This window comes from Falco peregrinus, chromosome 4 (assembly GCF_023634155.1).
Source record: "Falco peregrinus isolate bFalPer1 chromosome 4, bFalPer1.pri, whole genome shotgun sequence".
NCBI lineage: Eukaryota > Metazoa > Chordata > Aves > Falconiformes > Falconidae > Falco > Falco peregrinus.
Window position 1 is genome coordinate 114,057,043 of NC_073724.1, and position 12,969 is coordinate 114,070,011.

Below are 12,969 nucleotides of genomic sequence, written 5' to 3' on the forward strand. Positions count from 1 at the left end.
AGGGGCAATTGGGCAACACCCAGTCTTTCACCCAGCAACAACTATGGCAGTAGATTTGCACAGTCAAAGCAAAAGTATAACCACTGCTACCACCTGGCTCTGTTAGGCAGTTCCTGTGTTATTCGCTACCCTGTTTAAGCTACATACGTCAGCTTGTTTAGCATCTCATCTGCATATTTGATCTTGCTAGGTAGATGATAAAGTCTTTGTAGTGTAGACTGATAGAAGGGTAAACTTAAGCAAGAGGATAGCAGCAGATTGCCATGCATTTAGAACAGCACATAATAGTCCTTGCTTTGTAAGTACATGGCCTTGGGGAAAAAGTGCACTTTATAAGAGCAATCATTCGATGTCTGGGCAAGACCTCACACAGAAATGCAATGTGTCACTAGACCACCATAACCGTCTCAGATATAGAAAGAGCTTGCAACTGCTGAGTTCTTTATCTCATAAAACCAAATAACTATAAAAGTATAATGCTCTCTGAAAATGGCTTGAAATGATCGGATTAAGCAATAGGGCTGTGCTTATAGGGGTGATGCATTTCTCAGCTCAATTCGATGCAGTCCCTCGAACTTCTTTCCCACCTTGCTGAACCCACAACACACAAGTCAGGCATAGACAAGGTAGCTGCTGACATAGTCCCAGGAGAATGCTCTCCTTGCTTACCTGACATACAGTGACCTCTTCTGATTAGTCCTCAGGGAGCCGGACCCAGAACTCATGCTGTGATTCATCATCTGCTCACGCAGGTCATGGATTTTTGCTTCAAACCGAGCGTACTCTAAGGAGATAAAAAACCCCAGAGAATAAAGATATTTTAGTTTTCTTGACCTATATAATCATTAGGGCTGCCAAATGCAAATTATATTAAATTAATGAGTGTAAAGCACGTCCTGAAAATTGAGGTCTAATAGAACCTCCCATTACTATATTATCTTTGGTACATATATGCCCTCTTTATCATGACACCTGAACCTTTCAGCACTGACTATGAAAAGTCAAATAGCGAGGACCTTCTCTCCTGCAGCTTCAAGAAAGGAAAAGGGGGTTAAAATGTGCTACCAAATATCTTTCAGTCTGTAAAAAGGATGCTGAAAGCAGTTTTCTATCATATCATTCCTCCTTCCAAACAATGAGATACATTGTTAGGGGCAGTGGGATGATGCACTGAAATTCCTAATGAGTCAAGCTTTTAGCGTAAAATCCCACTGAACTGAAGGAGATATATCAAAGTCTAATTATCCCTCAAGCAGCTGTGAAATTTTTGTATGAGCAATAAGCCACTTTATTTTACCCAGCCCACTGAGGATTGGTCTCTGTTTCTTTTTAAATAGGTGGAGACATAACTTGGTCTTATGGTGGGTGATTCCAGAAACTCCAGACCTATTTAAGCTGCACAGGAGCGGCACAAAACCACCTCCCACACCTTGTTCTCCTCCATAGCTCTGCTGGTAGCTTTGTAAAATGTGATCTGACAAGGAACATGGGACCAGCGCTGGAGCAAGGATTCAGCTAGAGATGTATCACTTGGTGAGGCTCCTCTCTGAAAGGACAGGTCCCTTGTTGCAGCCTGGTCAACAGTTCTTCCTGCTGGCACCTTCCCCTTGCTCACTGTGGGACCTAATGGGCTGACTTTTGGTTTGCAAGAGGAAAGGTTGAAGTTTTGCAAACAAGCTGTAATTCCTTGAAACTAACAATGTACAGGCAGTGCTCCAGCAACACAGAGAGTCATAACTCAACCTAAACCCGGGAAATCTACCAACACGAGTTAGAAGGGTAACTTGAGGGGGTGTACAAAATCCTTTGCAGTGAGTCAGTGACACTTTGAAGAGTAAAATGTTGCAGACTGATGCCAACAAAGTGAAGAAGATGCTCTCTGCACCTCAATGTTTTCTTTCACTACCTGCTTCAAAAGGAGGGTCTACATTTCCCCACAGCAAGTCTGGAACAGAAGTGAAACCAGCAGGCGAGGTATCCTTCCTTAAAGGACAGCGGTACATCCCACCAGATAACACCATCTCTCAGTTTAAGCACATAAATCTTTACTGTGCATTTATAACCTGTTCTGCTCCCTGTTTGTTGCTCTTTGAGCTATGTGAGAATGCTGTAAGACAGCAATATTCTCATTTTCTTCTAGCAGAAATCTCAGCATTATTTTTATTTGATCATTTGCCGTTCGCGCTGGCTCAGTTCCCAGAATGTCTAGATGCTTTGCAACAACAACTAATTCATTTTACTCAGTGCCCTGTAACTTTTCATTGGATAACATCTGACCTTTCCAAGATTCCACATTTTGCATAGACAGTAGCTACCTTAAAGTTGGCTTAGCAGAGTGGTTTGATTTGAGCTTTTGTGTTTGGGGTTTTTTCCCCCCCCCCTTCTTCTTACTTGATGCATTTTACTCCCTTTTCGCTGAGCTGCTTTAGCATTACCTACTGTGTTTATTAAGTGACAGTGGCTGCTTTGCCAGTCAGCTGGGAACCACTGCTGTGATATAAGACTCTTCAGTCTTCCCACATACCTATGACATCACTGACTGCAGCTGAAATCTGTATGTCAGGAGAAGAGACACTCCTACATGCAGACTATATTTCAGATGCATGCTGTAGCTTGTTTCTTCCTGATTTCTTTCACCTAGAGTACAACTTTAAATTTCTCAGTGATTTAAAAGCCCAAATCCTCAATGGAACTAAGGCTCCCACAAACTTGTGTTGCTTTATAAAGTGGTGTTTAGTTCTTAAGTGTTTATCCCAGTGTAGGATTCAAGTTTGCTCTATGTGAGTCATATTTGTTCCATTCCCCTGCTCTAGAATGTATTTAGTAAACAATCATCTTCTGAGCAAGGCTTTGTTCAACTTCCATTTCATTGTAACAAATCTAACATTTCTTCTTGGCAAACAGGAAAGGTGATCTTAAAACCAAAAAGCTTATATTTCTCTCCCTTACACTGTGTCAGTCCTCTGCATACAGACAGAATACTACAATTTTAAGGGTTGTTACTAGGTGTCTTTCATGTGTGGTGGATACAGTGAAGAAGGCAGTAAACGTACAGTGTAATGCAGCTTCTTTGATGTTTTACATCTGGGTGAGATCAAAGATATGAATGATTTCCATCAGAGCAGCTGTAATGGCAGCTTCCCCTTTAATAAGCAACCATATCCCAGGCTGACTCTGTATGCGAGGTGTGGGAGTAAATCCCAGATTTAGACACCAATCTGGAGAGTGAGAAGAGAGGATTGAAAATCTGACTCTAGCACAGCATCCAGCTATCTGCAACTTGAACACCAGCTCATGAGATACTCGATTGACTACAGCTTGGTCAGATGATGAAATTATAGCTTGTGTTCTGACTTCGGAGCGCACTTGTAATTTAACTGCTTTTAACTGACTGTATATTTATTCTGAATTTAATAACCTTTCTCCTTCTCGAAGACATTTAGAAACTATAACACATCTTAAAAATTGTCTAATAAGTGTGTGATGGAAGTTCAGGGTTCAACCTCCAGCTCCCAGGTTAATATTAAAAATTACTGAAGTAATAATGATAATTATCATTAGAATGTGTTCTTGAGATGTTTTTTCCTTTAGATTGAAATACACAGCTAATTTGAAAATAAACATATTTATGGGCATATATTTTCACGTAGTACCTTCTTCATATTTATGCATTGAAAAATACTGAAATGTACACCTGTACCTTCCTCCTGACAAATGCCCAGACTAAAAATCGCAAGGCCATCAGTGCATGTGGTATTTAAGCCCACTCTGATCAGCTTCTTTAATCTCAGTCCTCCTCATTCTCCTGCTGATGCCTAGATACTACAGTGACAGCTGTATTTGAAATGTGAACAGAAAAAGAAACAGTGATGCTCCATTTCTGGCATCAGACCTGCTATGGTAGTCCTGCCCACTGGGAAAAAGTCCTTTTTTCTTAACACTTCTCTATATACGGGGTCATTCCAGAGGAGTTGTTTCCTAATGGCTTTGCATTTGCTAGGTGCGAATAAGTGGCAGTGCTCAAGTCCAGAAAAACTCATCATGCTTCCTTCAAATTCAGCACTGAACCTAAATAACACACTTTCAAGGCTCCTACACAATTAGAAGGACACTGAAGGTTGTGACATGCTGACAAGAAATACAGTTAAAGCTGATTCACTAATTTCATGCCCTTTAAAGAAAGGGAGACAAAGAATGTGTTACTGCTGGAGTGCATCATTAGTGAAGTTTGCCAAATGTGACTTATCAAAATCCATCTGCAAAGGTCCTCCCCATTGCCTGATTCACTAATGATCTAACCAACTAATTCCAGGAGCTTAAGAAACTGATAAAGTTATGCATTAGGCTAAAAGTGCAACTGGGTGAGCAAACTGTAACCTTTATTATTGCCGAGGTCAGACCAGTTGATATAATGGCTCTGGAAATGCTGTGGTAAGAAACAGGGCAGATGCGATGGATGTGTTTGTTCAGACTCTGCTTTAGAGCTGGCTCAGGGCTCACGGCAGTGTTTGTAGACCCAAATTTAGCTGTCCCAAGGATACGGCTACAACTTGCTAAGCCTGGAGAGGTGGAGCTACTGCCATTGGACGTGGGAGAGGAGGCTGCTGCTGTGAGGAACGGCCCAGCTGCAGGGACAGCAAGACCATTTTCCAGGGCTTTGGCATTGGCATGTTGGGCTCTGCATGCTGCCCCAAGCAAGCGCCCGTCTTCCCAAGGGTCTGTTTTCTAAAGCTGGCTCTGCTTAATGTTCTGGGCAGTCAGGAGAGAGGGAAAAGTAGAGACAGCTTGAATTGCTACAGCATGCAACCAAGGCCAAAAGTGAGTGTATTTCTCAACTACAGACACCAGTTGGAACAACTGACATTTGTCTGCTCCATACAGGACTCATTAGCCTGAATATACGGGCAGGGAGCTGGTGTTTTTCCTTCCACCTCATTCCAACAGCTTGCCAAGTGCTAGATCTGGGACTCACACATCTTTTAACCTTCAAATACTAATGCAATCCTTTGCCTTTCTGAAGGACTTTCATATGTCGAAAGGACTGGGTAGAGCTTTGGGAGTAATCTTCAAACACCCTGAACCTTCTCCTTAGTTCACATACTGAGAAATCAAAGCAACATTAAGTGGCCAGCCACATTAAAAAAAAAAACCCACCCCAAACCCTAACAGTAATGCACTTAAACTGAAACTCCAAGTTTAGCTGGCTAAGATCGAAACTGTGGCTTACAAAATCTTGCCTAATCCACTTTGACATCTTGAGGGTATGGCAGACACCACCGTTTTCACTGCTGAAGTGACTTAGATACCTAAAATCCTGCTACCCCTTCTACAGCTGTGCAAGTGGGTACCTATAGGGTGGGGAGGAGTTGTTTTAACACCCCCCCACCTCCCTTTTCAGTTTCCTACTGACTGGCTTTGATGGCCCATGATCCAACTATATGAGCTGCGAGCCCGATGACTCAACATGTAAGCCTCTCCTCATGCTGTGAAGGAAAACACCATGAGTTTGTGAGATCCATGGCAGATGCACAGACATTAAGGGCAGTTGGGATGAGTGTTGCTGTGACTGAAGTCCTTTCATGTATGTGGAGCCTTTTAAATTGAAATAAGCAGTATACTGAAATTTTAGGTTCAAATTCTCCAGAAAGAGCCTAAAAGGCTATAATACTTAAGCATACAAGAAAGCTCTTGGAAGTCTTAGATGCATTTGAGAGACTAAAAAATGAACGCAAGAAACCAAACCTCAAGAAATTTAAAAAAAATTATAGTGAAAATCAAATAATTTCTAAAATACAAAAATAGCAAAGACAGATTTTATATCTGAATGGCTTGATGCTACTTTTTGGTCATATAAATAAAGAATGGCTATGATAAATTTGCTGCAGATTTTTTGTGTGAAAGAGTTGCATAATTTTACAAAGCACCATTACTGTTATTTTTAACTTTTAAATTTATAATAAAGATTGTAGCTTCAACTGAATTTAGAGAACATGATAGCAAAAAAAGCCTTGACCCTTCAAGTAAAGAATAGTTAAGCAACTGAAGCAACTGAAATGCTGATGTATTATACAACAGTGAAAATAATAGTTCAGCATCACACTCCAAGTCTGTATTAGTTTGAATGGTTTTAGTGCTGGGCATCTTTAGAGAGATAGCAATTGTTTTTGTCAGCAGGTATCAAAACTTGCTTTCCTGTGTAATTCAGGATCATCCCTGTTTGCTTCTAGAGGATAACAGATTTCCTAAAAGGTGGAAACTCGAACTGGAAAATAAAACTTGAACTGCCTAATTTTAACAGACTACACTGCTTAAAAAAGAAAACAAAAAACTAGGAAGGCATCAGTTAGAGACAGAATTTTATCACCTTAAAAAGGGTATGTCGAATAACTCCAGACACTATCATAAAGGAATAGCTGCCAGACCAGCTTCTCCATCAGTATTGAGACTTGGCATAATTTCAGTGGATCCAGGCCAGCTTAAGCCTTCTGAGATTTTCTTCTGTTCTGTTTACGGGAATGCAAATTGTATGCCACTACAGCAAGTCATGAACTTCCTGTCTTGGACATCTGAGATAGCAATGTGCATGGTACTATTATTATGGTAACGCTATTTATGTAAATCTTTTTTTCTCCCCCTTCTGCCTCCTCTTAGCAGATGCCTTAAGTGTTTAAGATTTAAAATAATAGAAGAATGCATTTCTTCCTACAGAGAGTGTTCTCCATTTCTGGCCTTTGCCCACAGTGCTGTCCCGTCACCACTGTTTTATACGTGGAGGTGAGAAGAAGGTGAGCAGACCAGCATCAAGACTTCAGAGGACTGGGTCTGATTCTTCTTTTTGCACAGATTTACAGTGTGAACCTTGGTGAGTCACAAAGAGTAATTGTCATCATATTATGGCTCCTAAGGCAGAGATTTGGCTGCTGTGTGTCTGGCTATGCCTACCAGGTGCCTAGCATCCCGCAGCTCTGGCAGCCTTTGAAACCACTGTAATACACATAACAAGTGAAAGAGCATGCAAAACAATGTGAACTGCTAATACATTTGGCTAGTATTTTATGTCTTCTGTTTAAAACTTTTTTTGTTGTTTAGTATTCATCTGGAGTCAATTTTTTTGCTAAAAGTACCCTGACAGCTGTTTCTAGATGCTTAAGAGTTTTTAACTCTATAGCTGTCTGAGGTTGCAAGCATTTACATAGCAGGTTAATGATGGTGAAACATCTTAATGGTCTGCAGTAATTGCAGAGAGGAATAAACAAACAAACAAACATACTGTGGTTAGGTACAGTTCACTGCACCTTTGGTTCTTGTGTCTGCCCTGTCTGATGTGGGTCACTGCCAGAGATGTAGTTCTGGACAAGGCTGGCTTTGGATCTTATATTTCATGGCAAATGCTATGCTTTTAGTAAGTCCAAAAAAATCAATTAGATTGAACATCAGCTAAATTCATGACTTGACAGGGAAAAAGCACACAAAATTCTGATGGCATCAATAGGCAATGCAATAGTGTGCATTATTCATTGGAGAAGATGTTGCTCAAAAGGCCTTGCTCCATTAATGATGCACTGCGCAACACAACAAGTTATGCTGCTATTTCTTATCAGTCATATAACTCCCCTGAGCTCACTCAAAGGAAATGAAAAACACAGATTTCAATACCAGGGAAGGGAAAATACATTTATATTTTATTGGGTTTTATTAGTTTGAATAAATCTGCTTGTTTTTATTGGAATATTTTCAACACACCTTTTCAGGAACCTTTCAAAAATAATGATACAGGCTTATTTACTGATTTTTCTTATTGTTTTTGCCTTTAAAACTGTAGGACCATTAACGTCTTTATTCTTTGCTACTGGTTGGTTGTCTCCCTTTACCAATATACAGGTATTTACACTGCAGGATGTCTTCTAAATAAAATTTCATCCTGTATATTTGTTCTGTAGCTGGCCTCATTGCCTAAACATCACCACTAACATTATTTTTATTTGCTTTATTACTGAACATAATGTTTCTTCCATCTGTTGCACCATTAGATACAGCCCTCATATTGTGTTAGTTGTGAATATAAATACACCTGAAAAGATACCTTCCTCCCACGATACATTCAGGAGACTAATATCGTGCTCTATTCTTAGACCCAGGGAATATAATTCCAATTCAAATTAGTTTCTAGAAGCTTTCATTTCAGAGGATTTGTACCTCATAATGAAAGAGATGTACTAAAATAAATCAAGCTATTAGAGAGTGAGTGACAAGGACTATGTATCCCAATGAGGTGTTATTCCACCTGTTCCCTTAAAGCCTATCCTTGGTTTATGAAGTGTCAGCCTGGACCTTCTCAGCTGGGAATTTCTTGCAGCTTCTTCCAACCACTGAAGAAAACTACAAGCAGCTCAATAGGTTTTCAAAACAACCCCTTCCAAGATTTTGGGAACCTTTTTCCTGCACCTAATTTTACTGTAGTCTGAACTCTGCCGCAGCAACACCTCCCACCCCCACCCCATTATTTGAAATTATGCACCCCTGAACTAAATGGGACTATTTGTAGCACTTTTTCAAATTCCCTGAGGCTCACACTGAGCTGATATCTTGGACAACATTGTGCGTATAAAGTTTGAAGAGGGGCAAGGCAAATAAAGAGCAGAGAGTCAGCTCTGAAACAACCGTATCACAACACATCGTCTGCCTTGGCAGCACAGTGTGAAATCTTGGAAAAGTTGGGCATTTCACCCCAGGCATCCAACTTGCACAGCCTCGCTTGCCCAGCAGAGAAGCATATGTCTCATTAACCTTGATAGCTTTGTAGGAGTTACTGTTTTGTACAGTGCAAAAACGTTTCAAGATACGTCTGCTGTTTTAGGCACAAAATTACTCTGTCAAGGTGAAAAAAATAAAAAAAAAGAAAAAGCTTCCCTGCATTGGAATCCTCTTTCTTCAACAAATATTTATGTGGGACATTGTAAAGAAACAAAACCTACTTTCTATTAATAGCTAAGCTAATTCATTTAGCTATTTTGTCACTTCAGGCTAGTGGTGGAGGATCTTATTTTCAGACTTTTATTCAATTTCCACAATTCCTCATCCAAAATCATTGCCCTGGGGCAATTGTTACTTATTTTTGCTTCATTGCTTTTTCTCGCTTCTGCTTTTTACCAAGTACAGTTCTATTTCTTGGGCATTGAGCATATTATACTGATTAGCCACATCTTGATGATGCTAGCTTAGCCTGCTTCCAGGCTTAAAGACATGAATTGACATGAGGAAACAAACTACAGAGCTGACTGCTTCTAGAGTTTCTTGGGCATGGCAATACCCAGAAGTCATTTTGGTGGTCTTGACTAACCCTGTATCTACACTGGGTAGCTACTCCTCTTTTACAGGCTCTGATGGGAAATGCTCTGATGGTGGCCCACCTGCCAGCTGCACAGCTCATGCGAGTTTTCCCAAATACCTTTCAATCAGATGAACTGGGTTAGCCTGTTCAGTCTATTTGTACTAACCTCATGGGGTCTGGTTGATGCAGACTGGAAAGCAGTCAGACACAAAACTGCCCAAATTTGAGGAGGGCAGGATACAGCGATATGGAGCTGGGAGCAGGCTGGGGCATGTGGTATCTTCCCCAGCACTGCTGTACACGGAAGATGCCACCTTGTGTTAAACCATGTTGGGAAAAGAAAAAAGGGACAATTCTACTGCATCGTTTCCAGAATCCATAACTGCTTAATCTGACTAAGGAGATGCATGACCTGCCTAGGCACTGTGAAAGAATATTTTTGAAACAAAACTGGAAATGTAGATCAGTCTGACCTGCCTGCTTTTTAGAAAAAAAAAAAAAAAAAACACAACCTAAATCAGGGCTCAAAACTCCCAAGTGAACTTTTATGAAAACTTACATGAAAACTTCCACAGCTAAGACAACATATGCCAGTTTTATACTTGTGCTCCATGAAATTCTGATATACTCAGAGTGGGAAGAGTTATAAAAGGGGTTCCTGAAAGGGACTTGGGACAAAAAAAGTTTATTTCTGAAAATAGAGTGGTGGAGAAACTAATGTGATTTTATTAATTCTATAAACCAGCATGAAAGCTGTAGCTGACAGTAAAAAACCTTCAAAACCACAACCCACAAATCGTTTAAAAATTATAAGCTAAAGCAGAAAATTAAATAGTAGCAAGAATACCAATACTACCTGATATAATTATCTGTAAAACAGGATAGCCTTACAGACTAGCAGAAGCAAAGAGATCAGAAGAACCACCAGTAATACAACCAGAATCTTGGCAAGAATATTATGAAAAGAAATATGGATATATCTCATTCGGCTTAACTATTTTGCTATTATGATTAATACTGTTTGCTAACATTGAATATTGCCATTAATAAATGATTCGCTCCCTGACTTCAAAATCTGCTAGGTAAAAACTACCTCCCCCTGTAACCTTCACCGTCCTATACTCAGCTGTGCTATTCTTCCAGACAAAGATATCTTCAGCCATCTCCTAAGGCTGTCTGGGACTCTCCATTGAATTAAAAAGAACTGAGCAAAGACTGGAAACAAAACTGTCCATTTTTACCATTAAGAAAACTTAAAAAAAAAAAAAAAATCTCAAATGTCCTGAACCAAAAATAAAAGTATGGAGGAAGGAATGAAATGGATAAAAACATCTTCACATGTGTATTGATGTTTTCTAAGAAGCAATATTTAGAGCAGCTGCAGAATTCTATTAGTTTGCTACAGCTTCCTGATTAAGGGGGATTACTGCTTCTAATACAAACAGGTAATAGGGAATGGTTGTGCACATTACAAGCCTGAATGAGTTTAAACAAGACAAATACATACATTACCTCAGGATAAGTCATGCTGCCTGCATGCCTCTTAGCTTATCATGAAGAATATTTTGAGTACTGTGCAATGAGATATCTAGATTGCAAACATGTATGTTGTGCAGTTGGCCACTAGACATGTTGGCTATAGCTGATAGTCTGGATGCTCTGAAATGTTGATTAACTTGAGCATCAGATCATGTAAAATTGGAATAACATATGAAAAATCACTGTAATACCAAGAAATGCCTTGCAATTACTGCTGCTACTCTTGACCTTATTCACAGAACCACAGAAACCCACCTTTACAGCACAAAAGACTTAGCTGGAAAAGGTCATCTTAATCAATGCCAATTCCAGATTTCACAGAGAATCAAAACCTAAAATACTGTCCATAAACTTTTCTTAAATTTATAATATATAAATATAAATTTAGAATATAAAATATAAATATAATATATAAATATAAATAAAATATAAAAATATAAATATTTTCTTAAAATTAGTTCAGTTTTGGCATTTCATAACTGTTGGAAGACAGTGCACAGAATCCAGTCCTCAGATGGTTAGGCTCATTCTTCTAACTAAATGTTGCTGAAGCCTACTTACTGGCTTTTGTACCAACGCCATTCCTCTGTGTAAATGGTTCTTTTCCATTGTATATTGATTCTCATCGCCTACCAATCTCCATTTTGCTAAATAAACAATCCAATTTTTGTTTCAGATTTTTCTGGTACATTTGCCTCTCCTTCAGTTGTCTTTTACACTGCTGTTTAAACCAGTGAAGTTCTATGCCTTCACCAGTTTAAGTAGCAGTGTCCTATATCATGCAATATCAAATGACTTCCTGAAAAAATCAGATGTATTGCATCAATCAGATTCCTCTTTCTAAAAATTAAAAGTACTATCAAAAACCGATACGAAGAAAATTTGCCTGTCTACACTATATCACTTTTTTATCCCATTTTAAATTTACTTCCCTGTTTTGTTTCGAAAGCTGTGTTTTAAAGTATGCTTCTACATACTACTGAGGAGAGACTTATGAATCTCCAGTTCTTCTGAATGCACTTCATTCTTCTCCTTTCCTGATGGAGCCTGTAGATGTCTTTTTCCAGACAAAGCACTAGTTGGATAGGTATTTGAGAGGCCCTTCCTACACGTGCCAATCCTCCAGCATTCTGCGGTGGAATAACCAGCTCTGCATAATCTCAGCACAGCAACAGCTTCCAGTTATTATCCATCGCATCACTGGTCCTGTGTACTACGTAAACAATTGCATTGTATGACAGCCTTTCCATTGAGTGAAAACTGAAAATGCAAAATGAATTTGACAATACGTACATCAGTGAATATTACTAACCACCAAGCCCTTCAAGGTTTCTGTCTACATCAAATCAATACTTTCAGTGATCTTGTTCAACTCAGGTGTGCCAGACACATAGACTCTAGGTAAAAAAGCAAAGATCAGGGTCAGTCCTACAAGAAGCAGAAGACCTCTGCTGTCTCTCTGCTGTGCTCGTGAGCCGTGTTATGGACAAGCCTTACAGATCAGTAGAAAATGCAAGTGCTGAAAACTTCCCACTTGAAATCCAGGTTTCTTATATTCTTTAATGATTGTGACAAGCATCCCAGAATAAGAATGACACCTCAACAGCTTTCCCAAAAGACCAGCTGTTTGTTCTCTGGAGTAAGTGAATGCTTTGTTATTCTAACATGGTAGGTATTATTATTTATGGTATTTTACACTACCTTACTGAAAGTCAATTCAATGTGCATATATATATATATAAATTGAATGCCAATATATATAGAGAATGTGTGTGTGTGTGTATATATATCTACAAAATGCAGAAAGAGAGGAGGAGAGAGAAAAAAGGGGCTGTGTCAAACGCTATTTACTGGTGCAGATTTTCCCACAGTTGCCAGCCTACAGCTAGCAACAGCACTTGGATTGCAGTGCCATATGGTCCCTCGAAGGGCAAATTCTTTTAGACCCATTTTCAGTGGGGAAATCAACATTTTTAACACAGTGACATTTTTTCAGGACTGCAGTCTACCTAGCTCTACCCTAAGATTTATTTGACATCCGCAGACTGGCTTTTCCTTTCCTGAAGAGGCCGTTGACAAAAATGGGAATAATCTGTAAC

The 12,969-nt window shown here is 39.4% G+C and overlaps 1 protein-coding gene across 23 annotated transcripts in view; it reads right to left on the bottom strand.

Moving 5' to 3' along the window:
- Positions 1–12,969, bottom strand: part of DLG2 (discs large MAGUK scaffold protein 2) — a 1,040,329-nt gene that overhangs the window by 96,230 nt on the left and 931,130 nt on the right. For all 23 annotated transcript variants that reach the window (XM_055801296.1, XM_055801300.1, XM_055801304.1 and 20 more), the window contains one exon: positions 670–784. In XM_055801296.1, the coding sequence (XP_055657271.1) occupies positions 670–784 (115 nt within the window). The remainder of the gene's footprint in view (positions 1–669; positions 785–12,969) is intronic.